Here is a 24,000-nt window from a genome sequence, read left to right as displayed (position 1 = left end):
TGGAGTAGTAATATTTTAAGGGTATAATGTAGTTTGGTAGCTTTTATAAGCTTTATTCCATCCAGGAATATATAAATAAAAAGGAAAAGAATTAGGTGATTGGAATCAAAGTCGCCCATGGATTAGTAATCCGAATAAAACTTGCCCATAGATTGGAAGTTGAGTTGGACCCGTTTCTTAAAAAAGATTAACTTAACACGAGGGGGCAGGAATTGGATCTGATCACACCTGAATTCATAATATACAATTATGATTAACATGATCACATCTGATGACATTCATCAATTCGATTTTTGACTGCCCACAATTTATCCGAGACAGAATCGAATGTTAAACAAAACTTGCGTGAAATCGACTCGACAATCATGAAATGAAGAGGTTACATAGAACTTCATACAAAGAATGACCTGATCCTTTCAAACAAAATGTTCACAATATGTTTACTTCCAAGTTAGTGTTTTCCTGACTGACTCGATTACCCTAGTATTCACAAGGCTAGCAAGATCGTATGATGTCAGGATTCTTGTAACTAGAATAAGCAAAGGACTGCATAGATGAATACTGTCACTGTGTACATGTACAACACTTGAAAATTATCATTTGCTTGCATTCAGATTGTAGACATCACTAGACATATATGCCAAGATACTCATCTGTACACTAAAAGTGAAACCAGAACTCTGATAGTTCAACATGGAAATGTATACTTTCTGTGAGTTCTGAGCATTTACATTCAGTAAGACAATGCGTATATGAATAGAAGAGAGATGCCGGGACAGTTTAAGCATTGTTCAAGCAGAAATATGGTAGCTCAAGCATTTTCATGATTCCATCAATGGCAAGGCATAAGCGAACAACGCAAGCAACAAGATGCACCATAACCCATGGGGTTCCCTTCCAAAGCATCAACCACAATATGAGTCCCTGTAGGAAGTTATCTGGAACTTTCAGCACCTGCAAGAAATGGAGCCAAATAACTCGGTTTAGATGATTTGCAACAAACATGATACTAAGTCGTTTGGAACAGGTGTAAACTTAGAATTTTTGCAAGTTTATTACAGGTTTCTACATGTATCGGCATATTGTTTCCTAACTTGTACATAGTTATTTATAATTTATATTAAGGGGAAAAAAAAATTGCTTCGCTGCTTTGTGCAAGTCTGCAACATGATCTATAGTGGCAAAAGCTGCATATAACAAATCTCAAGGTATATAGAAGGATTGCAATCGTCATTCGTCATTTAGGATGTACACTGAAGGTATCTTGAGGTTTGCATGAACAGAAAGCAGGTTAAAGATGAAATGCATAGGGTGCAAGTCATATGCACCAATCAGGTGCCGACTGTGAAAGGGATACAATCCCTGGGTAACATGGGCTGCCAAAAATGTGGAAGTGCTCACTCACCGGAGAGCCCTCCAAACTCTCTGTACAAGTACAGTCATTCTGCTTCCTTTTATCTGCTCATGCATGACAGTCAGTGCTAATTAACCTGTATGGAAGGAAGGTTGTGCAAGACAATCAAGGATATTTACTACATGTACATATGTAAAAGGTTATGGGCATGAGTTTTCATGGTAATTCTTATGATTTTGAGAAAGCTTCCTATTTTCTTTAATATCAAAAATACAAAAAGGTTTATACCCAAGGAAACATGCATAGAAGAACACATATGACTTTATATAAAGACCAAATTTTGCTACCAAAAATTAAATATCTAAGATTGAACAAACACTTACTCTCACAAAGCTTCAACTTCTTTCCTTTCACTTTCGGCTCTTTTAAGGTCAAACCTAATTGACTGATCTGGAGTGGATGATACTTCAATGATGTCACAGCTTCCTTGTACTCGCTCAACTTCTGCTTCTCATTGTTCTGTAAATGTTAATAAAAGCATGAAGATAGTAAGTCTATCCCTGACCAATCCTTTTGAATAGACAGCAATATGTGAGCCAGACTCATACGTAGGTCTTGACAAATCCCACAATTTGTTGCTTACAAACTCTAATCTCCATTAATAAAGAACTAAGACGAGAGTCAACAGGCACAGTGCATTGCTCAACTATCTGCTTTTGACGGCCACGGACAACTTCTGGTTGCCATACCTTTAATGCCACAGATGCCCTCCTGGAGACATCATAACTAAATATTGTCAACGTAGTTCTGAGCATTCTTTTTTTTTTCCTTAAGATTAACACAGTCAATGAGTGACAGCTTAAACTCATGTAACCAACAGTTATATAGGTACGACAGTCAAGAAAGAAAATTGAAGAACTGTTCAGCAAATTAATCTCTGTGCCTTTCAAGAACCGTGTTAGAGATCTTCAAAACTGTTCCGCTTCCATAAGAAGTTTCTGAAAACTAGTACCTTAAAAAAAATTCTACTTATAACCAAATTATCTTACTTAAACTTGATGCTGACTTTCATCTCCAAAATACTTACAATAACACACTATATCCAAAGAGGTATTTGGTTATATTTCTAATTCCAAGTACAAAATCTCATATTCCAAACTTCTACAGATTACTACAAGTAAGCCACTCCCCTCAAGTAAAATCTATGAGCATTCCTGTGGTTCTGAGCTGCAAGAGAAACATAGAGATAATCTATTTACAAGGATCATATAATTTTTTTTCTCCCAGTTATCATAGATTTCACTAACCTACAAAACTACAACGCACACAGCTAGAGCACCTAAAATTACTATTTAACTAGATCAAATTGTGCAAAAGAATGCATGAAATAATTCAACTACCAATAACAAGAAAGAAGCTGGAACTATATGAATTAGAGCAGAACCCCACTTAACCCTTTCCAGATTTGTCATCTCCTCCACTGCCGCCTTCAACCTCGCATTCTCCCTCACCATCTTATCCTCCAAATCCGCCAACCTCTTCCGAGACAAATCCACCCTGCTCTCCGCGCTGAGCACCAGCCGCCTCATAGCCGCAACTCGCCTCGCCTTATCCCTCTCAAACCTAACTCCACCATCGAAACCCGCATCACAACAAATCCAAAATAAAACTTAATAAAGATTAAAAAAAAATATATGATACCCATATGCTTCGATTCGTACTTGGTTTTGTAGAGCGATTTGGAAGGGGATTGAGGAGGGTCGGAGGAGGGGAAATCGAGGGCGAGCAGGGTGGCCCACAAGGAGGAGTCTTCGGATAGGCGATTGAGGCGGCGGGAGACGATGGCGAGGCAGCAGAGGTCGCGGTAACCTAACCGGGAGGTGGAGATAACGATCTCGAGTATCCGATTCCAGAGCTCGTCGGGAAGAACCGACATGGATTTGGACAATTTTTGGCGTATATTTAATCGATTTTAGGGCTTAATTTGAGGAAGAGAGAAACGTGAAGGATGGGATCGACAAGAGAGGATTTGGGCGAAGAATATATATATATATATTAAAGTTTTTTTTTCCATAGATACCCTTTCAAACCTATCTACTTTAAAATTTAGGATAATTATACACACATGAACTATCTCACTTATTTTTGGTACACATCGAACTTCTTAAGTATAGAAAATCTCCACGGTGTCAACAAAAAATATTAAATAATTATTTTATCCTTTAATTTTGTTCACTTTTTTTTTTGTCTAAGGATTATTATATATATTATTTTTTTCTAATGAATTACTAATATAAGAGATATTTCAAAAAATATTTATAATTAAGGGTATTAATATATCACGAAAAATAACTAATTCATCCCAAAGATATAAATTTTGAAGGTACACATATGAGACGAAGGGAAGTGGAAGAGAGACACTGGTCCTTTTAGCCACGTGTCCTCGTCAAAACGACATCATTCGTATCTCGAGATCAACGCTCTCTGTTCGAACCCGCGATTTCCATCCGACGATCTCCTATAAATACCTACCTTTTCCGGTCGCATATCCGAATTCGCTCTTCCCTGTTTTCCAGATCTGCTCCCAAAATCGAACTCAAGGTCAGCTCTCTCTCTTCGATCTCATATGTCTTGAGGGTTTTGAGCTTTTCGCTTCTCGATTACCAATGCGTGGATTGCTTATACCATGAATACCGTGATTTCGTCATGCAGAGGTAGGTTAGGTTAGTTTACTTTTGAATCAGAAGGTAGGAAGTCTCAATGTTTGTCAGATTGGAGCACATTGATAGTAGAAAGATGGCACATTTGATCCAAAGAGAAGGAAAGTGATGCGAGAAGAATGTTCCATTAGAAGGATCTATAAGTCGTCGAGTTGGAACTCGATCATATATGAGTAGGGAAGCTCACTACGATTACTTCAAATAACCGATAATTTTCGGACTTCTAAGGATCTCTAAGTCGTTGCATTGGAATTTGATCATGTTTGGTTGGGAAGGACACTAGGATTAATAGATGGTGGTCTAGGTCTTCTTGCGATGTTCTTTCATATATATATTTTTTTCTTCTCTTTTATCATGAATTGATAGCCTTGGAACATGGATATTAACTGCAGCTGTTATAGTAGGTTGTTTTTTTTTCTTTCTTTTGCTACAGACAAATATTGATATTGTTAAATTCCATCAGCGCTTTAACTTATGATATGGTGGAATCCTCATTTGAGTTCTTATGCCTCTTAAATTCCACACTGTTAAATCTCTGACAATAGAAAGAAATTTCTTGCTGATCCAGTGGAATTTCTCGTCCATTGTGATGGAAACACAACAGCTTGAATCATCAGCTTCACCACCAACTACAGATCCTGGCAATCACAATTCTCATCCTACTGCACAACATGCATCCACGAGGGCCACACCGTCAATATTTTCTGCATCTGGTTTATCTTCATGGGCAAAGGGTCTCAAAATCCCACAACTATCGAGCCAAGAAGATCAACAGTCCGAAAATGCAGGGAAGTCAACTTTTGCACGTTTCGGTAGTGGTCTTGGATTGCGTTTATCCCCAAAATCTCCACAAAAGGATGAGAATACTGAGGGCACTACTTCAACTATACAGCCTGGTGTTCTGAGTTCTCTGACAAAAGGTATAATGGATTCATCTATAAGTGCAGTGAAGGCTGTGCAAGTCAAGGCTCGCCACATAGTCTCTCAGAATAAAAGAAGATACCAGGTAATGCTACTAGAAAATAAAGTATGTTAATGCCTTGTGACACTCAGAATTTGTCACTGACAAATCTCTCTCTCTCTCTCTCTCTCTCTCTCTCAATTCTTGTTGCTTAATATGGTGGGTGGCAATGCTGTTGCTTTTGTCTTTTCAATTTTTTCTGGAAAAGCTGCATCACTACATGAGCATATTTGAAAAAAATTGCTTGAAAGCTCTAGTATTAACTATTGATTTTTTCTTAGTCAATCTTTTGGTTGAAGCATAACTAGTAGTGCCTCTAATGTTTGCATCTTCTTATGTTTTCAATTACTGTTCTTCTATTTATGCCAGGAAGATGGTTTTGACTTAGATATGACATATATAACAGAGAATATTATTGCAATGGGTTTCCCTGCTGGCAATTTGAGTTCAGGACTTTTTGGTTATGTTGAGGTAATTTTAAATAATTTTGTTTCGTAGTAGTGATGCTACGATTATATTCATGCTGTTATCCGCTGTTGTAATATTATGCGACTTATGTAGGGTTTCTATAGGAATCATATGGAAGAAGTGATCAAGTTCTTTGAGACGCACCATAAGGTGATGCTATAGCTCTTATTTGCTATTACTTTGAGTAGTTTTCAGCTACTGAAGTATAGATGCTATTCTCACATATTCCTTGTTATTCTGTAAAAAACATATCTTTGAGCTAGAACCATTTGATGCATGGAAAGTGCGAAAATCACATCTAGAGAATTAATGTAAAAGAGAACAAAAATATCTTTATGCTTGTTCTCATCGTCTTCCAAGAGGATAGTAGGGTAATGTTTATGATATTGTCATGTTGTTTAGTATATTTTGCATTTTCTGGTAAAGATTGTCTTGTACTTATTCTAGTGCTACTTTGTGAAAAGTTTGGTATTCAGTATTCATTCAACTTAGCCTTACATAGTGTCCTGCTAACTAGGTTATTTTTTGGGCATAGTATTCTAAACTGGACATCTCTTTTCTATAGGGAAAGTACAAGGTATACAATCTTTGTTCAGAAAGGCTCTATGATGCATCACTCTTTGAGGGAAAGGTGTGTATTCAGTACTTTATGTTCCGACATTGTATTGTCATACTCTTGATTTGAACTCAAGTTGTTGAATCTTTGTTAACCTTTCTTAATTTTGATAATCCTAAATAAATGATCCCGGACGATCATCTTGGCTTAATAACTGTAACCTCCAGCTAGTCATATTAACTACAAAGATTTGAAGAGAAGCTCTTTATCGAAATGAATTTATCTAGCTTGTATCCCACATGTGCAAGCACTTGAAACATGCCATTTCTAGTTTCCTACACTATAGACCTTTAGCTCCAGCTTCATTTCATTGTGACCTGATTTATCTATTCTTTCATAACTCCAGTTTACATAGCTCTTGTGTATGAACCCTTTGTATTCCCTGAGAAGCTTCACTATATGCTGATTATATTGAGAATGATATTGCTAGAGTAATTACTCGTGTACTTCCCCATTATGAAGATCCAAATATTGAATACTTTTAAGTTTTAGATGAGGTACTGGCTTGCTTCATATTTAATATGTCAATTCTATCTAGTTTGTTCTCAAGTGCTTTAGTTGTATTGAAAATTTCAGGTGGCGTGTTTCCCATTTGATGACCATAATTGCCCTCCAGTCCAACTAATAAAATTATTTTGTCAAAGTGCATACTCTTGGTTGAAGGAGGATATTGAAAATGTTGTCGTTGTTCATTGCAAAGCTGGTATTGCAAGGACTGGGTTGATGATCTCTAGTCTCCTATTATATCTGAAGGTAATTTGCTTGTCATTTGAAGTACCAAAGGTGGTAGTATGCGGTATGATTTGCTTTAAGTGTTATTTATTCTGTCATTTGATTTTTCTTGAAACCTGACCTTCTCTTACTATATGTAGTTTTTGCCAACTGCTGAGGAGTCTATTGAATACTATAATCAGAAAAGATGTGTAGATGGAAAAGGACTTGTTCTCCCTAGTCAGATTGTCAGTCTATTCCTTGTTAGCATGTCTTTTTATTCACAGTGTTTTGCCTATAGTTTTTCTTAGTGTTAATTTCTTAACTTTTCAGAGATATGTGAAATATTTTGAGCGCATCTTGACAAACTTCAATGGCGAAAATCAACCAGGGCGCAGGTATTGTGCTGTTTTGGTTCTTTGTCAAGTGCATCATAGTTTTGCTAAATTCTGTCATCTCAAGGCCTAATAAATGTTTTCCTCTTCTTGCAGGTGCATGCTTAGGGGATTACGCCTTCATAAATGTCCTTATTGGATCAGACCATCAATTACTGTCTCCAATCATAATGGTCTAGCAACTCCCTTGTCTCCTATAATGCATGAGTGTCCAATGCACTTAAAGCACTCGATATGTATAAAGATTTCTATCATATAGGTTTCAGAAAAGGCAATATATGAACTTTATTTTTCTGTCGATGCTTTTTCTCATAGCAGTCTTGTATGGAGGCAAAATTATAGCTTTTTCACATGATTTATCTCTATTCTTCGATAATGTTTCACATTATCTTTGTAGTTGATTTAGTTTTGGTGCAAAATTATCAAAAGTAATTCTAAAGAGAATATTTGACCTAGCTCTTATGATTTAACATCAACTTGACATTTACGCAATGAATCATGACTTCCCCTTGTTTAGTCTTATCTTGTGTGTCTTTTTATATCCTTTAATCACCTTGCTGTCATTTGATTTATGGTAAATTAAGTCCCATACTTTCTTACCATCTTCCACTGATGAGGCTTATTCATTTGCTTGAACCATGCTTATTGTAATTGTTTGAGTAATGGTAGGCTGTTCCACACTCCACTTGCACGTATCTCTATGTTATCGAAAAGGCATCAGACCATTGAGTATAATCTAACTATTCTCATTTTCTGCACTTTTTTGTTTAAATTATTATGAAATGCATTCTTTTTTATGGAACAGGAGTTCTCTTTTCGACAAAGAAGCATCCAAAGACAAAAGACCTGATGGTATGACCTTCTCTATTGATTCCTTTACTTTAGTTTGACACCTTGTATTTATTTAGTGTCTTGTATATTGGCCAATCAGCAGTAGTTTGTCAATTTGTGTTTATATTTCTGTTCTTTTCATTGTAATGAGTTGGTGGTTTGAAATTGATTGTTATTTTCTGTAGCCTGAAGATTTCTGGTTCAGTACTCCAAAAAAGGGGATCATCGTCTTTGCATTACCAGGCGAGCCTGGGCTATCTGAAGTAGCTGGTGATTTTAAAATTCACTTTCATGATCGGCAAGGAGATTTTTACTGGTAAATTTTTCAGTTTCTGAGTTCTGCATCTTACTTGACAAAAAAGCAGAAGCATGATCCCTTGAAATTTCCATAATTGCATACTTGAGACTGCTTAGCACAAAAATCTCTCTCTCTGTACCAACGACGGCCCATGTATTTGTTCATCTTAATAGCTATTTTTTAGGAAATTTCTGTCAAATGAAAGAGTTAAAAGATTTCATTGGTAATTATTATATCTTAAAAAATGCAGTGGTAATTCTAATATCTTAAAAAATGTAGTGGTAATTATGATATCTTAAAAAATGTAGTGGCAATTATTATGTTTAAAAATATTTCAGTGGCAATTATTTTAAAAAAAACAATAAGATATATATTGCCATGTTTAACATTTTCTACTTACCCTAAATCTTCCTTTTTATCACTTTGTTGCTGAGGATTGTTTCCCATTTCCTTCTGGTCTTCAGTTGGTTAAATACAACAATGATGGAGAACAGGATGATCTTGAACATGGCTGACCTCGATGATTTTGACAAGGTAAGACAACACTTTCAAGGGAGATTGGTATATTGGATCTTTTCTTGGGTAGCTATGCTAGATTGTTCTTGCATGTCTATTTGCATATCATAATACAAGATGTACTATTGTTAGGGTAAGGTGGAGTTGAATCAGGTGTTGGTAGATATAAGTAGATCATGAACTTATGTCCCCAAGAAGTCCCCTGAGCATCTGATTTTGGCAAAGCACATCTGTGTTGTAACTAACCTCAGTAATTGCTTATAATTCTAATATATAACTCAGGAACTTTTTGATAGCACTCTTCTGATTGGCTTTTAGATGAAACCCCAATAGAGGAAAAAGGTTATCTTTGTCAGTTCAAATTTTAAACTTTGACATGTGAGACTGTTAGAATAGATGGCATCTAACCAGTTTTACCCCTAATTTTCAGTCACTCTTGGCGTCAAACTTGTAGCTGAATTATCAAGTTCAATTACTATTTTTCAGCCTTTTCCTATGTGATTGTTGTTTCTGGTGGTAATTTTACTGTTTACTTGTTCTTAACATTCTTATGGTGTCAACTTTATCTTGCAGAGAAAATTACCCTCTCCAGGTCTTCAGGTTGAGGTTGTTATAGTAGATTATGATGGTTCTCAACCTCTAAAACCAACACTCGCTAATCTCAACAAGAAAACTGATGTGGTTTCCACCACTAGCGCTGCCAAAAAAGAAAATAGCGAAGCACCTCCAAGCCCTAATCCAGTCTCGGAAAGCCAAGATAAGGATGATGTCTTCTCAGATAGCGAAGCAGAAGATGGTGGGTCTCCTAAAATCAGGCACAACAAGGTGGCTAGTAATGCCAGAGGATCTGCTATTACTTCTAAAATATCCGAGACCGATAGTCCACAACCAGAAGTCGTTTCTCTGAAAAGCCAACAAGGTCTTCCAGTGGACATTGATGCTTCCAAAATGAGAAGCGAGGGGAAGAGCAAAAATACCTCAGTGTCGGTGCCTCCTGAGGTTGAATCTTCCAGCATGAGCGAATTCAAGGCAATTGCTGCAGATGCTTCGGTCTTCTCATTCGGGGATGAAGAAGACTATGAAAGTGAGTAACCTATCAGGGTATAAGATTCACCAGTTGGGGAGATAGATGTATGAATTTGGTTTGAAAAAAGCCATAAAGAAGAATTATGCGAAATACTTCCTCAAAGCATGTAAAATTTCTTCATTTATTCCATTCCATTTGTATGGTGTCTCTGTAAATTTCTTACTGATGTTACTATGGTTTTTACTTGTTATAAAATTTCAATCTTGGGCTTTTCAATCCGTTCGTTCCTTGAATTAAGTTTGCTCTACTTGTATCTGAGGACTGTGCTGCTCCAGTTACCTTCTTTCCCTTTCTGGTAATCTGACAGCAAAATCTCACTGGTCTCAACTTGTCCCAACTCCCGATCCAGTTGATGACTCGAATTTATTAATCAATGTGCACATCTTAGAACTGTCCAAATTTTAAATTTCATCTATCTTTATGAGGTACGGCAGGTTACCTGGAAAATTACCAGGAAATAGCTATATCTTGATAGTAAACCTATAATTCATGCACATACCAACCACTGTACTTAAATTTCACAAACTTCCAGATAGCAAGCACTACTGGGCAAGAGAATGCCGCATTGATTTCTCACTGGAGTACTCTGCACTTTGCTAAGTTTACAACAGCAGTCTTAAGTTCACGCACTACTACTACTACTACTACTACTACTACTACTACTACTACTACTACTACTACTACTACTAGAAGGTAAGTAATTAAAAGCTTCCCATATGCATAATAACTATGCTACCTTGGCTTTCTTCTCATGGTCCTGCCCTTCATGTTGACATGTGCTTGTGGCCAGACCTAATTGATGGCAATGCCATGACCACATTCAACCCTAGCTGCGCCGCCACAGTTACGCCGTTAGATGGGCGTCACCGTGGACTACTATTCATGCACAAAAAGAAAGGAAGAATGAAAAATTCGTGGACACCAAAAGAGATCTCAGGCAAGGCTGCAAACAGATCGTCGAAATGAAGAATTATGAGATGGTCCCAAAATCACATTCATGTTTCCAAAGTTAGCTGGCTGGGAAAAGCCTTATATTCATTGAATAGTAGATGTTTAGGAGGTTTAAATCGTTCTATCTTGAGGATAAGGAGAGACTAAGTGCAGAATTGTCTACACTTATTAAACGCATAATCCCTGTCCATTTACATCTTTATTGCCCTTCATGCAACTTGGATACAAGACAGGTAAGGTTCAGAACCACCAACTGGGTAAAATGATAGTAACAGCAATTGTATCTATGTGAAATACTTTCATACCAGTAATTCATATTACAACTGCATTAATTCTCTCTTTTTTTTCTAACACATACACCAAATACTTGATAGGTACTGTAGTTATCAAAATTAATTCGAACAATTCAAGCAAACTTTTATTATAAAGAAGCTAATCTTCTTTTTTTTAAAGATATTTTGTCTCATCAGAGATATGACCATTGATATTTATATTATATGAACAGCAAAGTTGGTACCTCATCATGTTTTAGTTATGATTAGATGGAAGAACATTAAGTATAATAGTTGTGCACTTCTACTTGGTGAGCAATGAAATTATAAAAGTATTCATATCAAAGGTTTATATTCCTTATTTGTACCTTACCTACATGCTCAATGCCCATGAGGAGAAGGTCAGGTAATTAAATACGCATTAGCGAAATCACACGCGCACACAAGAACTCGCAAGAGATAAAGATTATTATCTACTTCTTCTTCTTCTTCTTCTTCTTCTTCTTTTTTCCCTTAAATTCAATTTTCCTTAAAAGAGGAAGGAGACCCAGGTAGATGAGCAGTATGATTTCAAAGTGAACCTCATGGATTTATGCCATTAGCTGACAATTTATGACACAGAATAGCGACCCAAACTCAACTGGTCAAATGGTTCCTAGCTCCTTTAAGTGTAGATTTATACTCATGTGATCCTTAAGCGCTGAAAGAGATTGGAGTGGATGGACCAGCTTGACTTTGTAAGAGCTAAAAGATGAGAGCTAGAGAGGTAGATGACAGGTGAAAATTTTGCTCACAGATCTCATTCAAGTCTTCCTAGACTATACTATATATAGACCCTCACATGCTCAGGAATTAATCACTTGTAAAGCTCATGCTTCTTGTGATCAGATAGCAAAAAGAAATGGGAAGACCCCCTTGCTGTGATAAGGTTGGCATCAAGAAGGGACCCTGGACTCCAGAAGAAGACACCATCTTGCTCTCCTATATCCAAGATCATGGTCCTGGGAATTGGAGATCCGTGCCTACTAACACTGGTGAGATCTTCTTCTTCTTCTTCTTCTTCTTCTTTATTAAATTCCTATGCAAATCTATATATATATATATATATACATGTCTGAAATTATTAATCAACCTGAGTCATTTGATTTAAATAGGGCTCATGAGATGTAGTAAGAGCTGCAGACTGAGATGGACTAATTACCTCAGGCCAGGAATTAAACGCGGAAACTTTACGCCGCACGAAGAAGGGATCATCATCCATCTCCAAGCAGTTCTTGGTAACAGGTAAGGATTAATCTCAATCCATGGCATGCATCTACTAACTACTACAACTACTACGACTACTACAACCTCTTGTGTTGTAAATACTGCACAGATGGGCAGCTATTGCATCTTACCTTCCTCAGCGAACAGACAACGATATCAAGAACTACTGGAACACCCACCTGAAGAAAAAAATCCACAAGTACGCGACTCCATCATCGAATTCGACCATGAATTTGCATCATCTCCTATCCAAAAGCTACAAGTACTCTGGGGTCATCTCCAGTAGTATCCCTCCTCACTCGCTTGCGCAGAGGTATAGCACTAACAGCTCAAGCTCCTCCTCCTACGCCTCCAGCACCGAGAACATCTCCAAGCTCCTGCAAGGCTGGATGCGGCCTTCCCAGAAGACAGACGACAACAACAACAACAACAACAACAACAATAACAACAAACACATGCAGCACGGCAGCTTCATCAATGTCTTCACCTCCTCGTCACCCTACATCAACAACCACGATAACTCGGCCATCAAGAGCGAGCAGCATGGCCTCGAGCCGCTGCTTTCCTTGGACAACTTGGCCGGCTGCCGCTCTTCGTACTACGGATCTCACCGGCCAGCCGTAGCCGATCACCACAGTGACTCAAACAAGAGCTTGGACAGCAACCAGCCGCCATTCTCTTTCCTGGAGAAGTGGCTTCTTGATGATGCCACTGGCCATGGCGATCTAGTCATGGAGCTACCTTCTGATTGCTGTTCAGAAGCAATGTTCTAAAAACTTCTTTAAAACAAAAAAGAAAAAGAAATTGTATGTACTATTGTTCATGCTTCGATCTTTTTAAGTGCATGCTTCTCCCTCTCTCTCTCTCTCTCTCTCTCTCTCTCTCTCTCTCTCTCTCTATATATATATATATATATATACATTTTATGATCTTTCCTTTTCTTTGTCAAGGATCGAAAAGTTCAAACAGTACTTCTACAGTGTATTTTGAAGTGCATTAAAAGATTTGTGGAGGGTAAAATAGAAAAGAAAGAGCAATGATACCGCTGTACGAGCGCTTTTATGAACTATAGATGAGGATATATTTGTGGAGAGAATGGCGTGGCGACTTATCAACCCTCGCGAGCTCTCTGAAAGTTGATGCCACTTTTGGAGTATTAAGTTGAGGGGAGTTTAATCGTTTGTGGGACAAAGCAATAAATGCCAACGAAAGGCTGCCGCGTGTCCGGCTGCAGTAAAAGCCCTGCGGTCAGGGCTTTACACGATCTTGTACGTAATTATGTTTACAGAATAGCATGTGGAATTTATTATCATTATTATTATTATTATTATTATTATTATTATTATTATTATTATTATTATTATACCATTTATCTTTAAAAAGTTAGGAGAATAACTACTTACAACTAAGAATGTCATAAATTTAGAATAAACTATTATGGGTAAATTATTTAATTATTTGGTGGGCTTAGCTAAGCATGGCTACTCGGCTAAATTCAACGGCTCATCAGCACGTTGGTTTAATAATTTTAAAATTTAGAGTGAATGACTTTGTATGTCCGTTTAAATTTAAGTGTAGTCTATATATTAAAATACGTCGATATTTTATCTAATTCATATCTAATCTTAGAATTTAAAGTATATATATATATATATATATATATATCCTTTCTTAGGTAGATGAGCTTTTTAAGTTAGCAAGTCTATGCACCAGAGTACATATATGCTTCTAAAAGTGGCATGACCATTGACCTCCGGAAAATACAACTAAGGCTAGATGTAAGAATATTAGTAATCATATTATATAAAAACTAAATGTGTATGTATGCATGCATGCATGCACATGTTAACATATTAAAAAAGAAGTCCACGTAACTTTATGAATAAGTGCATGCATCTATACATTCTATAGTTCTTTTGTTCACAAAACTTTTTTCAATTATGAGTTTAGTGATTAAAACTAATTAATACATCGTCATGTATAGATAATAAGAAAATATATACATGTCACCATTATCACCGTCATGCTAAACCTTGACTTAATTATTATCCTAAGCAATTAAATACCATAACCAAATTTTTGTACAAATTCCGACAAATTAAAGCACCAAAGAAAGTCAAACAGATCCATCTGTATCTAAGTCTTATTATCCAACCTCATTAGAGCTTGCATGAAATAATGTTTATAAGTCTATGGACTCGCGTTCATTAGCTGGTAGTGTCGGTTAGGAGAGTAGTACTTGATAGCTCTGTGTTTGTTAATGGAAAAGCTTGCCCTTATTGTGAGTTTCTTGAGGGGATCTTTCTCCATGGAAGGGAATCTTATGATTCCATTTGCATGGATTGTGATTCACCAGCAATGAACAAATTGCATCCTATCATTAACAGACGCATCCCTCAAAGTATGATGAACAGTTGTTCTTAGTACAACTCATTCTCACACATATAGAGAGAAAATAGAAGAAGAAAAATAATCACTATCGCGTAATCATATGTCGGTCGGATAATTCGAAAGAAATATCTCGATACTTTTTCACGCCAACATCGTGCTTACAAACTTATCCAGAGATAGTTGATATGAATCGAGATTTACCGGTCTAGGGTTAAGCCACGTATACGCAGATCCTTGAAGATTATGGTTGATATTAGGTTATGAAGATGGTAATTAAATGCATTCATATTTAGCTTGGACCATATGTCATGCTCACAATTAATGGTTCTATCTCAAAACTAGGATGGGAAGTTGCATCAGCCAACTAGAAGAAACTCAAAAGGAGTAAAGGATAACTCCAAATGGCATACCTTGTTGGTACTTGTACTTTATTAATGAGAAAGAGCTCATATTTCTTAAATACATAATACATAGTAGCATGGAGTTGCTCTTCTCCTTCACTTAATTTGTAGACGTTTAATATATTAGAATCGATAGACTTTACCTAGTAATAATTTCAGAGGAAGATATAATAATTTATATCCCTGTGAGTGGCCAAAATTTATAGTAGTAAAACTTTAATTTTTGTTGTATCTCAATCTTATTCACTTATACATTTTGAATACTAGAAGTATTTCAAAAAGATATAGGGCTCAATTGGACAAGCTGGGATAAGGGGCTCTATCCGAGGTATAACTCATTTTATCTCAGAGAATATTTACTACTTGGAATGATCCCTATCCCTATCCCTATCCCAAAATATTGATAGTTTTTATAAAAATATTAACTGTCACTATTAGAAACTAATGGTTGCACATACATAAGATTTACTGGCAAATAAAATTTGGAGAGGAACTTTGAAATTTGGCCCAACTACAAGAGGTAAAATATTCCCCTTGGACATAACATCTAATAACCAGTGGAATATAACTACCCCTAGCCACTGCATTTAGTGCATCTTCTTGGCTCCCAACTTAGGATTAAAAAGCAAGGGGACCAAAGATACCACTCAAATAGGTCATCTTATTGCAAATTAATGATAAATAGACTTGTCCAAGAATAGCAATCACAAGTGTTTCTGTTCATGAATTTGGACAATTAGCAGGAGTCATTTATAGTCACTGAGCCCCCACTAAATGGAAAAAGATTCCTTCCATAATCTATAAACATAGGGTAAGGAGGGGCACTGATTAGATGAAATGTTTCCTTTTTTGTTCTTGTCTTAGTTATATTCTTGCAAGAACAAGGACATGACATTGTATTCACCCTTCAGAATACTTGGCTAGAATGACACATAGTTCTTGAAGTTACTAAATGATAGTGATAATGAGTGAGAGAACAAATTAAATCTTAAATCCGCATTCTATCAAAGTCGAAATCAAAGGAAAATAACATGGAGAATTAATGATAACATCCAATTCAAGAATGGAACATTCAGTATATCAATAATTTCCATTCCTTAACTAAGTAGAAAACAGAAAAAAAAAAAAACTGCAATCACTGTCATCAAACTAAGAGCAAGTACAGTAATTAGATGAAAGCTAGTACCAGCTCACAAGTTATGGATTACTTGATAATAATTCGTGGATGATCACAAATCACCGGTCATATTAAGCAAAGGAAACCTCCATCTTTTGCTTTCAGGCCAAATAATTGACCCTGGCTCTCCTCCCTATCATACCATTTGCTCCTGATTGATACAAAAAGAAGAGAAAATTTTTGCTTCACATCATCAGATTTGAATCCTACAACTACTGCTGCATCCATGGTTATTGTACTTCAATCGAGAGAGATGAAAAGGACTTGTAGCATTATCATCCCCTAATATTAAATTGGTTCTTAAATAATATATTATGATGACAGTTAAAACCATAGCCACACAATCACTACAAGAATCAATCCTAGCAAACCAAGCATTTCTAGTATGTCTTAACCAGCTGATATCAGTAATTATATATCAAATAAAGGATGCAAAAGATTCTTTTATACGTTTAATTCCTATGAAATGCAAAACCAAAACAACTGATGCAACCACAATTGCTAGGAAATTTATTGAGCATTTGAGAAACCAAATCAAATAACAGAAGTATAAACTGGATCTGTGTGGATCTGTAAATCAGTCAAATTATGCATTATTGTTCTCCAACCAACTGCATGGGCTAACTACTATTGTTGTCATCAGACTAAAGTAAATACAGTATTTAAATGCAGCCCAAACTGTATAATAGGAAATCAGGTTACCTGATAAGTTTTGGTGATCAATAAATAGATAACAAGTTACAAGCCATATCTTAGTTAATGCAAACAGAATTTCCTTCTTTCTTTATGGCAAAGGATATAGTACTAGTTGACTTCAGTTCTCCTTATGATGACAAATATAGTAATTAAGTGCAGCCCATACTGTATTACAAGAAATTAGATTATCTGACAAGTTTTGGTGATCAATGAATTGGTCACAAGTTACAAGCCATATCTTAGTTAATGCAAACAAAATTTCCTTATTTCTTTCTGGCAAAGGATTATAGTACTAGTTGACTTCAGTTCTCCTTATGATGACAGTTAATCTTGATTAATAGAAAGAAGAGCCATTAGATTCACTTCACATCATCAGATTATAGTTGACTCTTGTTCTCACTACCATACCACTAACTTATGGATCCAGATTACTACGAGAAGAGATAAAAGATCTGCTTCACATCATCAGATTCGAGTCCTAATAGTAGTGCCACATTTCATGGACATCTGTAGCTTTATCAAATGATATGAAAATGATTTGTAGCATTACAATGCATTTATATTAACTGCTCTATTTGTTCTTAAACTTATGACATAGTTGAGAGAAAGCCATGCAGTCATCACATGAGTCACTAGGAATCAAACATTTCTTTAAGTCTTAATTGACTAGAATTTTAATCAAGGACGCAGACAATCTGTATATACATCTATAATGCAAATGTGAAACCAAAATAAAGATATAAATACAATTAGATTTCAGTTTACCAAGTATCTAGGAATTTAGTTGATTATTCCAGATAAGCATTGATAAATGACGCAAAGTCTTATCAAGGCTCGCTCCTCTTCAGTGAGCCACATAGGTCGGTGTTATTACAGTATTTCATGTCTTGATGAGACAAAGAATAACATGTTCCAGGACGCCTAATTTGCAAATGGACATTTTGTCCCCCTAAGAGAAGAATACTAATGCTTGAAGATAAAGCTCAATTTGACTATATAATGAAATGGAACCCCAACATGTCATGTGCCATCATTCATCTACTAGTTAAGAATACGAGATAAAAATAAACAAATCTGTATAAGAACTACAAAAATATTCTGCATGTAGGGATGTTATATGTTGATATTCTGATTGTGTACAAAGAACGGAAATCATTATCACTATTCCAAACACAGATGCTACATGATCAAGCCAGCCTTGTTGGTTCTGACTAATTTCACACTTCTAACTACAGAATCTTTAACAAATCCCAACTTTGCTCATTTATTTTCATGCACTGATCTACCCAGCCTCAAATTAAAGCAATTGGAGCATAGCATACAGCATTTTCAACATTTAATGCTTCGAACTTGCTCAAATTCCAAGGCTTCTTAAGTGCAAAAAAAGTATATAAGAAAATTTCCTTTGAGAAGATGACAGCAGATTCAGAAAGATGTTATGGGAAAAGCTTAATTTATAGGACTAGACCATGACACAAGTAATCAAATAGGGTTATAATAGTTGTTCGCCATAAATGTGCTTCCCTTCGCATAAGTAATTTATAGGACCAGACCATGACACAAGTAATCAAATAGGGTTATAATAGTTGTTCACCATAAATGTGCTTCCCTTTGCATAAGTAATTTATAGGGCCAGACCATGACACAAGTAATCAAATAGGGTTATAAGAGTTGTTCACCATAAATGTGCTTTCCTTCACATACGTGCCACCATCAAGTTCAAATACAGAGCATATGATGCTCAAGTTTCTGTAGTATATCTATGATTTCCTTCACAAATGAAGGGACAATTATACCACACATTCCCAAAGTAAGAATAAATAATTAAGGGGAAACCCCCAATTCAAAGAATCACGTATTTCAGATCGTATACTCAAGACTACCTCGTTTGGCAGTAGTCCCAGCAGAAGCAAGGGTCCCAAGATCTGAAGATGAGTGAAGTTGGCGATAGCTGCTGGAATATATCTAATGACTTGGGCTCCTGCTGGAACTTATAAGAAAACTTGGCCTCTGAACTGACCTCTGAAATTCTAAAGTGCTCATGAAGCTGTCATGATTAAGAGTGTCCCACTCATTCCTGGAAGCAAAACACTACCTCTTCCTCATTTTCTGAACTTCTTCATGAATGGAATGGAAAAGAACAGTGGATATGTATCTCTCTCCAAAGCTTGGGAAAACAACCTGCATATGCATAGACACATAACATTGCATCAAAATGACATCAAGATCAATATCATTTAGAAGCTCAATTGTCATTTACAAGATCAGTCATCATCTCAAGTTCTCAACTCTATCTAGTATCTACTAAAAGCTAAACATGATAATTGTAAGGTCTAACAGTATCCAAGTTCCAACTGAAAGTACACTTCGTAAACTAAGGATATCCCTGTGGCATCATTCTGTGCCGACCAGCATGTAATATGGTATCTGTGATCCTTGCATAGAACCCTCAAGTAATTAAGAAACTATCTTACTTACATGTATCTTCTAAGTCCATACCAGACACAAAAGAAATGTTTTTCCACCTCAAACTTCACTAACACTTACTCCTAAGCATAAGAAACTATTTAGTGTATTGCTACTTGATTTGAATATATGTTAATATTGGGTTAAGGTGTAACTATCCACAAATCAGTAAGTTGTCATAGTACCAATGGTTTGCGACTTTGCATTATCATTTTGTTAAGCTCATTAGGATTATGCAAAATATGAAAGAAGATATGTTCCTCACCGCAATTAGTTTTCCAGCATTTTCAGGCCTTTTAGCCACATGGATAGCAGCAGCTGCTGCAGCACCTGAAGATATACCTACCTGGAAAAGGAATTGGATGGTATTGTGATATATAAATTACAACTGACGCATAGCAATCGATTATGTGAAATGGTTGCTGCAAGCATACATAATTAGAGAAATATTTTAAAGAGAAATTATGAAGCCATCCATTGCACAGAGCAGCCATATTTACCAGCAAGCCCTCCTTTAGTGCCAAGGTCCTTGCAACTTCAACTGCTTCAGCAGTGCTGATCTAAGAGTTAGAAAGGCAAAACCAAATCAGAACTTGATGTTCAGATAATTAATAGATCATTTTTCATTTTAAATTACATAATAAAAGATATATCTAAATTTAAGAAAGTGGAAGCAGGCATGAACATGGCCTTTTATTGCTGCAGTTAGATTAGCAACCTATCTGCTGTTTAGTAGAAAATAAAAATTCTATTGCAAATCTACCTGCTGTTTTGTATCACACCTTCCTTTTTATTTACTAGCTTCATCCCTTTAAAGTTTAAACAGTTCACATATTAAATAAGATATGGAATGGGACGAGCTGACAATAGTTATCACAGTTGGAGCCAGATACGGACAAATTTGAAGTTATAAAGTTCGTTCTTTGTAATTGGGTTCCAACAATTATTTTCAATCCAGAGTGAACTTAAACTTTTCTGAGTTCCATGCGTTTAATATTTCTTCTTAAGGATAATGCTAATTACCTCCTAGAGAGACTGATGCAAAACGTGGTGGAGAAAGATGAAATAGGAAAAAAAGAAAGGAAGGAATGGGGTTTCACACCAAAATCCTCTAGAGAACAAATCACATAAACTTTCATTAAGTTCTAAAGAAAATATAACGGGTCTATATATAGACCTACAATGGAATTAAGCAAAAAACACCCTACATAGAAAATAAATAAAAGACACCCTAAATAAATAAAAATCAGAACCAGATCCCAATAAAAGGGATCATTAACTGTCGGCACCTCCTGCACTGGTACACACGCCATCGCGTCCTATCAGTGATGTCCGCATCAGAGACCTACATATTTTGCCTTATCCAGTAACAGCAGTGCATTTTTATGCCTTAAAGGCTAGGTTCTTATACAACAATCAGAACTCATAGGCTAGTCATCTCAGCATGATTTACCAAACAGTAGCACAATCCCAAAATAGATTATATGGTTCCCCAATTTGCTATCTAGCTAGACAAATAATAATTGATGTCCATATATACAATATCATCTCATGTGGACCCTCGATAACTTGATCTGCTGGGCAACACAATGAAGCATAATCTTGATATTACCTTCGAGTTTTCAATATATGAAAAGAAAAAACAATGCATATTCATCATCAGGGATCAGAAAGTTCAAGAAGTTCAAATGACATGCATAAGTGCAGTAATGAGTATGAAAGGAAATTTTCATCAAAATATGTCAAGATTCAAGATAAAAGAGTAAGATATATTTTAAGTTCACCATCTAACCTTGACGACTTCATCAAGCAACTTAACATCCAAGATGCTTGGCACATAACCTGATCACATAACACAACATACTAAAAGTTTCCAAGATGAAAATTCAAGAAGATAAAAAAGTCTTACTAGTTAAAATGTGATGACATATGCCAAGTACCTGGTTTATCTCCAGAGATTACACTAGTTTCGGCAGGTTCTACTCCAATTACCTATAAAAGAGCAAATAAGAACAGAAAAGACATCAGGATATCGACCATTATAGCAGGGAGAAAACATAAGATATGTACGACCATAATAAAAATATTGACATCATGGCCCTCACATTACGAAAAAGTCAAATAATATGACAATAAACTAGCATATGTTAAGTTCCACCACATGTTCCTTATAGCAACTTTCACTTGAAATTAGAGATTGTACTTGTGCTGTGCAAGTATTTGTATCATAACACTTTGTATGATTCTTAAGAGTTATTTTTGTTTAAAAGCATTAAAAGATCTCCAGAGATTATCTTCTCTTTATGGACTATAAGGAGCTTATATTAGTATCATAGATCTAGAGTAGCCCCTAAAAGGTCCTTCATTGCGTGATTAAACCAGATCAAAAGGTCCAATTCCCCAAGTGCATCCGGACCAACAACTATAAGAATGAGAAACAGATCAAAGCACAATAAACAAAATCTGTAACATTAAAACACAAATCATCTTAGTTCTAGAATTCATTTATGCCATTTCTCAGTGTCTAAAGTCCCGTCCAGATCAAAATTGTGGAACTAGAGAAAAAATTTATTAGGATTTACTCAGTTCTGATACTAGTTTAGTCGAGAAATATGTAAAATATAAATCTTCCCGTGACCTGAGTGTCCTGCTAATTTAACTAACTGAAAGTTACAGACCTTGATATCTCTGTTCATTTTTCTCAAATAACGCCCAGCACCTGTGATAGTTCCACCTGTCCCAATGCTTGCAATAAATATGTCAACAACACCCATTGTGTCCTCCCATATTTCTGGGCCTGTGGTTTCAAAGTGGATCTGTATATTATCCAAATGATATCTTAATAAAATCTGCAGAATAAAATACATAAAAGCATTGCAGATTTATATTTACAGTATGTCATTAACTAGGGATGCAAAGACTACTGATCTAGAATCAATAACCTGAGTGTTAGCTGCATTGTCAAATTGCTGAAACATATATGCATTTGGTGTCCTGCTAACAATTTCTTCAGCTTTAGTAAGTGCTCCTTTTAATCCTTTGGCAGGATCTGTTAATACAATTTCTGCTCCGAATGCGCGAAGAAGAATACGCCTCTCTATGTCGATCGATGCAGGCATGGTTACTATTAGCTTGTATCCTCTAGCTGCAGCTACAAAAGCGATACCAACCCCTGTATTTCCACTAGTTGGTTCTACTAAAATGCTCTGCATGAAATATAGAATCTTGCATCATATAGGATGCTCAAAAACACATAATAACTTCTGCCTGCTCAAGTATACAATCACACCTTCTTTGGAGAAATCAAACCCCTTTCTTCAGCATCATTTATCATGCTATATCCAATCCTGAGTTTAAAAAATAAATAAATAAAGAATTATAGGTGAAATCACAAAATATATCAAGCTATAATCAATGTGACGACAGAAATTTCACCTATCTTTGACACTTCGGCAGGGTTCCAGAGACTCAAGCTTTGCAGCAATATTAGCTACGCATCCTTCGACAACTTTGTTAAGATATATCATTGGTGTTCTACCAATTAACTAATTCAGAAAAGAAATAAATCGTTTGTCAGAAAATAAGAATATTCATTTTCCCAACTGATGAGTGCATTAATCTGCTACATAGGGATCCATTGTTTTCAAGTCCATATACTATCACAAGTAAAACATAAAGAGCTGACACGAGGAAGCATAAATTTTTCCTCCTCGAGATCCAATCTTGAGACTATTATCCACTCTGTCCAACCCAAATTGAGAATCTTTAAGCAAAGACCCAAATTTTATCGAACAAACACAAGGATAATATAAAAAATAATCAACAACTCAAACCCAAATCGAGCGAACATAAAAACGAAAGACGAAGCCGGACCTGGGTGACGTCCTCCGCAATATTGACGGCCTCGATCTCTTCCTCGATACGGAGAGAGGCAGATTTGGCGCAAACGGAGATTGGCCTTCGCACGGAGACGGCATTGGTAGGCAACCGGAGGGAGGCAGCGGTCGCAAAGGGAGAGAAGCTCGCGGATGGGGAAGGGGAAGCGACGGGGAAGGCGATCGGTGCAAGAAGCGAGGAGGAGAGGAGCACCATCGTTGAGGTTTTAGAGGGGCTTTAAAAAGAGAGCTTCGAGAGATGAGATACGGATAGCGTTATAGAGCACCACGATCGACTCTTCCATTTAACACCCCCGCCTTGCACGTATTAAATTCCACCGTAAACCACAAATACGTGGAAATGTAGGGTGTTAAATGAAAATTACTTTTCAGTACTTTTTCTTTCTATTCCCCGTCTTGTCATCATTTTCAATTCGACCCTTGCTTTCGCAGCTTAGGGTGCTTCTGAAAATCTGCGTGCGTTACAAGGGGTAAACCGCAATAAACATATAATTAGGGTGTTACATATAAGTTTGCACGAGAAGTTC

General features: G+C 36.3%; 4 protein-coding genes across 6 annotated transcripts; 2 read left to right on the top strand and 2 right to left on the bottom strand.

Annotated features, from left to right (window-relative positions):
- Positions 1 to 530: 530 nt before the first annotated feature.
- LOC140761594 (F-box protein SKIP24) lies at positions 531 to 3,387 on the bottom strand. Its single transcript, XM_073098993.1, has 5 exons — positions 3,076 to 3,387; positions 2,804 to 2,977; positions 1,963 to 2,125; positions 1,738 to 1,873; positions 531 to 954 (listed from the first exon to the last, which is right to left on the bottom strand). Exons 1-5 carry the CDS (start codon positions 3,288 to 3,290, stop codon positions 935 to 937), a joined length of 708 nt encoding a protein of 235 aa, XP_072955094.1. The 5' UTR covers positions 3,291 to 3,387; the 3' UTR covers positions 531 to 934.
- A 407-nt stretch (positions 3,388 to 3,794) lies between these two features.
- Positions 3,795 to 10,167, top strand: LOC140761672 (phosphatidylinositol 3,4,5-trisphosphate 3-phosphatase and protein-tyrosine-phosphatase PTEN2A-like). The gene is made up of 13 exons (XM_073099102.1): positions 3,795 to 3,955; positions 4,643 to 5,080; positions 5,405 to 5,506; positions 5,597 to 5,653; positions 6,069 to 6,134; positions 6,696 to 6,872; positions 6,992 to 7,078; positions 7,164 to 7,228; positions 7,322 to 7,398; positions 8,031 to 8,077; positions 8,242 to 8,372; positions 8,819 to 8,888; positions 9,444 to 10,167. The coding sequence occupies exons 2-13, from the start codon at positions 4,664 to 4,666 to the stop codon at positions 9,960 to 9,962; spliced, it is 1,815 nt and encodes a 604-aa protein (XP_072955203.1). The 5' UTR covers positions 3,795 to 3,955; positions 4,643 to 4,663; the 3' UTR covers positions 9,963 to 10,167.
- Positions 10,168 to 12,060: 1,893 nt separating this feature from the next.
- LOC140761538 (transcription factor MYB60-like) lies at positions 12,061 to 13,306 on the top strand. Its single transcript, XM_073098902.1, has 3 exons — positions 12,061 to 12,214; positions 12,335 to 12,464; positions 12,556 to 13,306. Exons 1-3 carry the CDS (start codon positions 12,082 to 12,084, stop codon positions 13,217 to 13,219), a joined length of 927 nt encoding a protein of 308 aa, XP_072955003.1. The 5' UTR covers positions 12,061 to 12,081; the 3' UTR covers positions 13,220 to 13,306.
- Positions 13,307 to 16,269: 2,963 nt separating this feature from the next.
- On the bottom strand, positions 16,270 to 23,728 carry LOC140761635 (cysteine synthase-like). 3 transcript variants are annotated; one of them, XR_012104593.1, is made up of 11 exons: positions 23,451 to 23,727; positions 23,013 to 23,122; positions 22,867 to 22,924; positions 22,520 to 22,783; positions 22,256 to 22,393; positions 21,518 to 21,569; positions 21,370 to 21,419; positions 20,078 to 20,137; positions 19,843 to 19,923; positions 18,995 to 19,292; positions 16,270 to 16,566 (listed from the first exon to the last, which is right to left on the bottom strand). XR_012104593.1 is itself a non-coding variant. In XM_073099055.1 (10 exons), the coding sequence occupies exons 1-10, from the start codon at positions 23,667 to 23,669 to the stop codon at positions 19,203 to 19,205; spliced, it is 1,122 nt and encodes a 373-aa protein (XP_072955156.1). In that variant the 5' UTR covers positions 23,670 to 23,727; the 3' UTR covers positions 17,974 to 19,202. The 3 variants fall into 3 exon arrangements, 1 of the variants encoding a protein (XP_072955156.1); XM_073099055.1 differs by lacking the exon at positions 16,270 to 16,566 and having other exon boundaries at positions 17,974 to 19,292; XR_012104594.1 differs by lacking the exon at positions 16,270 to 16,566 and having other exon boundaries at positions 19,280 to 19,292; positions 20,078 to 20,132; positions 23,451 to 23,728.
- Positions 23,729 to 24,000: the final 272 nt, after the last annotated feature.

This window comes from Typha angustifolia, chromosome 6 (genome assembly GCF_048772165.1).
Source record: "Typha angustifolia cultivar Huaian chromosome 6, ASM4877216v1, whole genome shotgun sequence".
Classification (NCBI taxonomy): domain Eukaryota; kingdom Viridiplantae; phylum Streptophyta; class Magnoliopsida; order Poales; family Typhaceae; genus Typha; species Typha angustifolia.
This window is presented reverse-complemented; position numbering and strand designations above follow the sequence as displayed.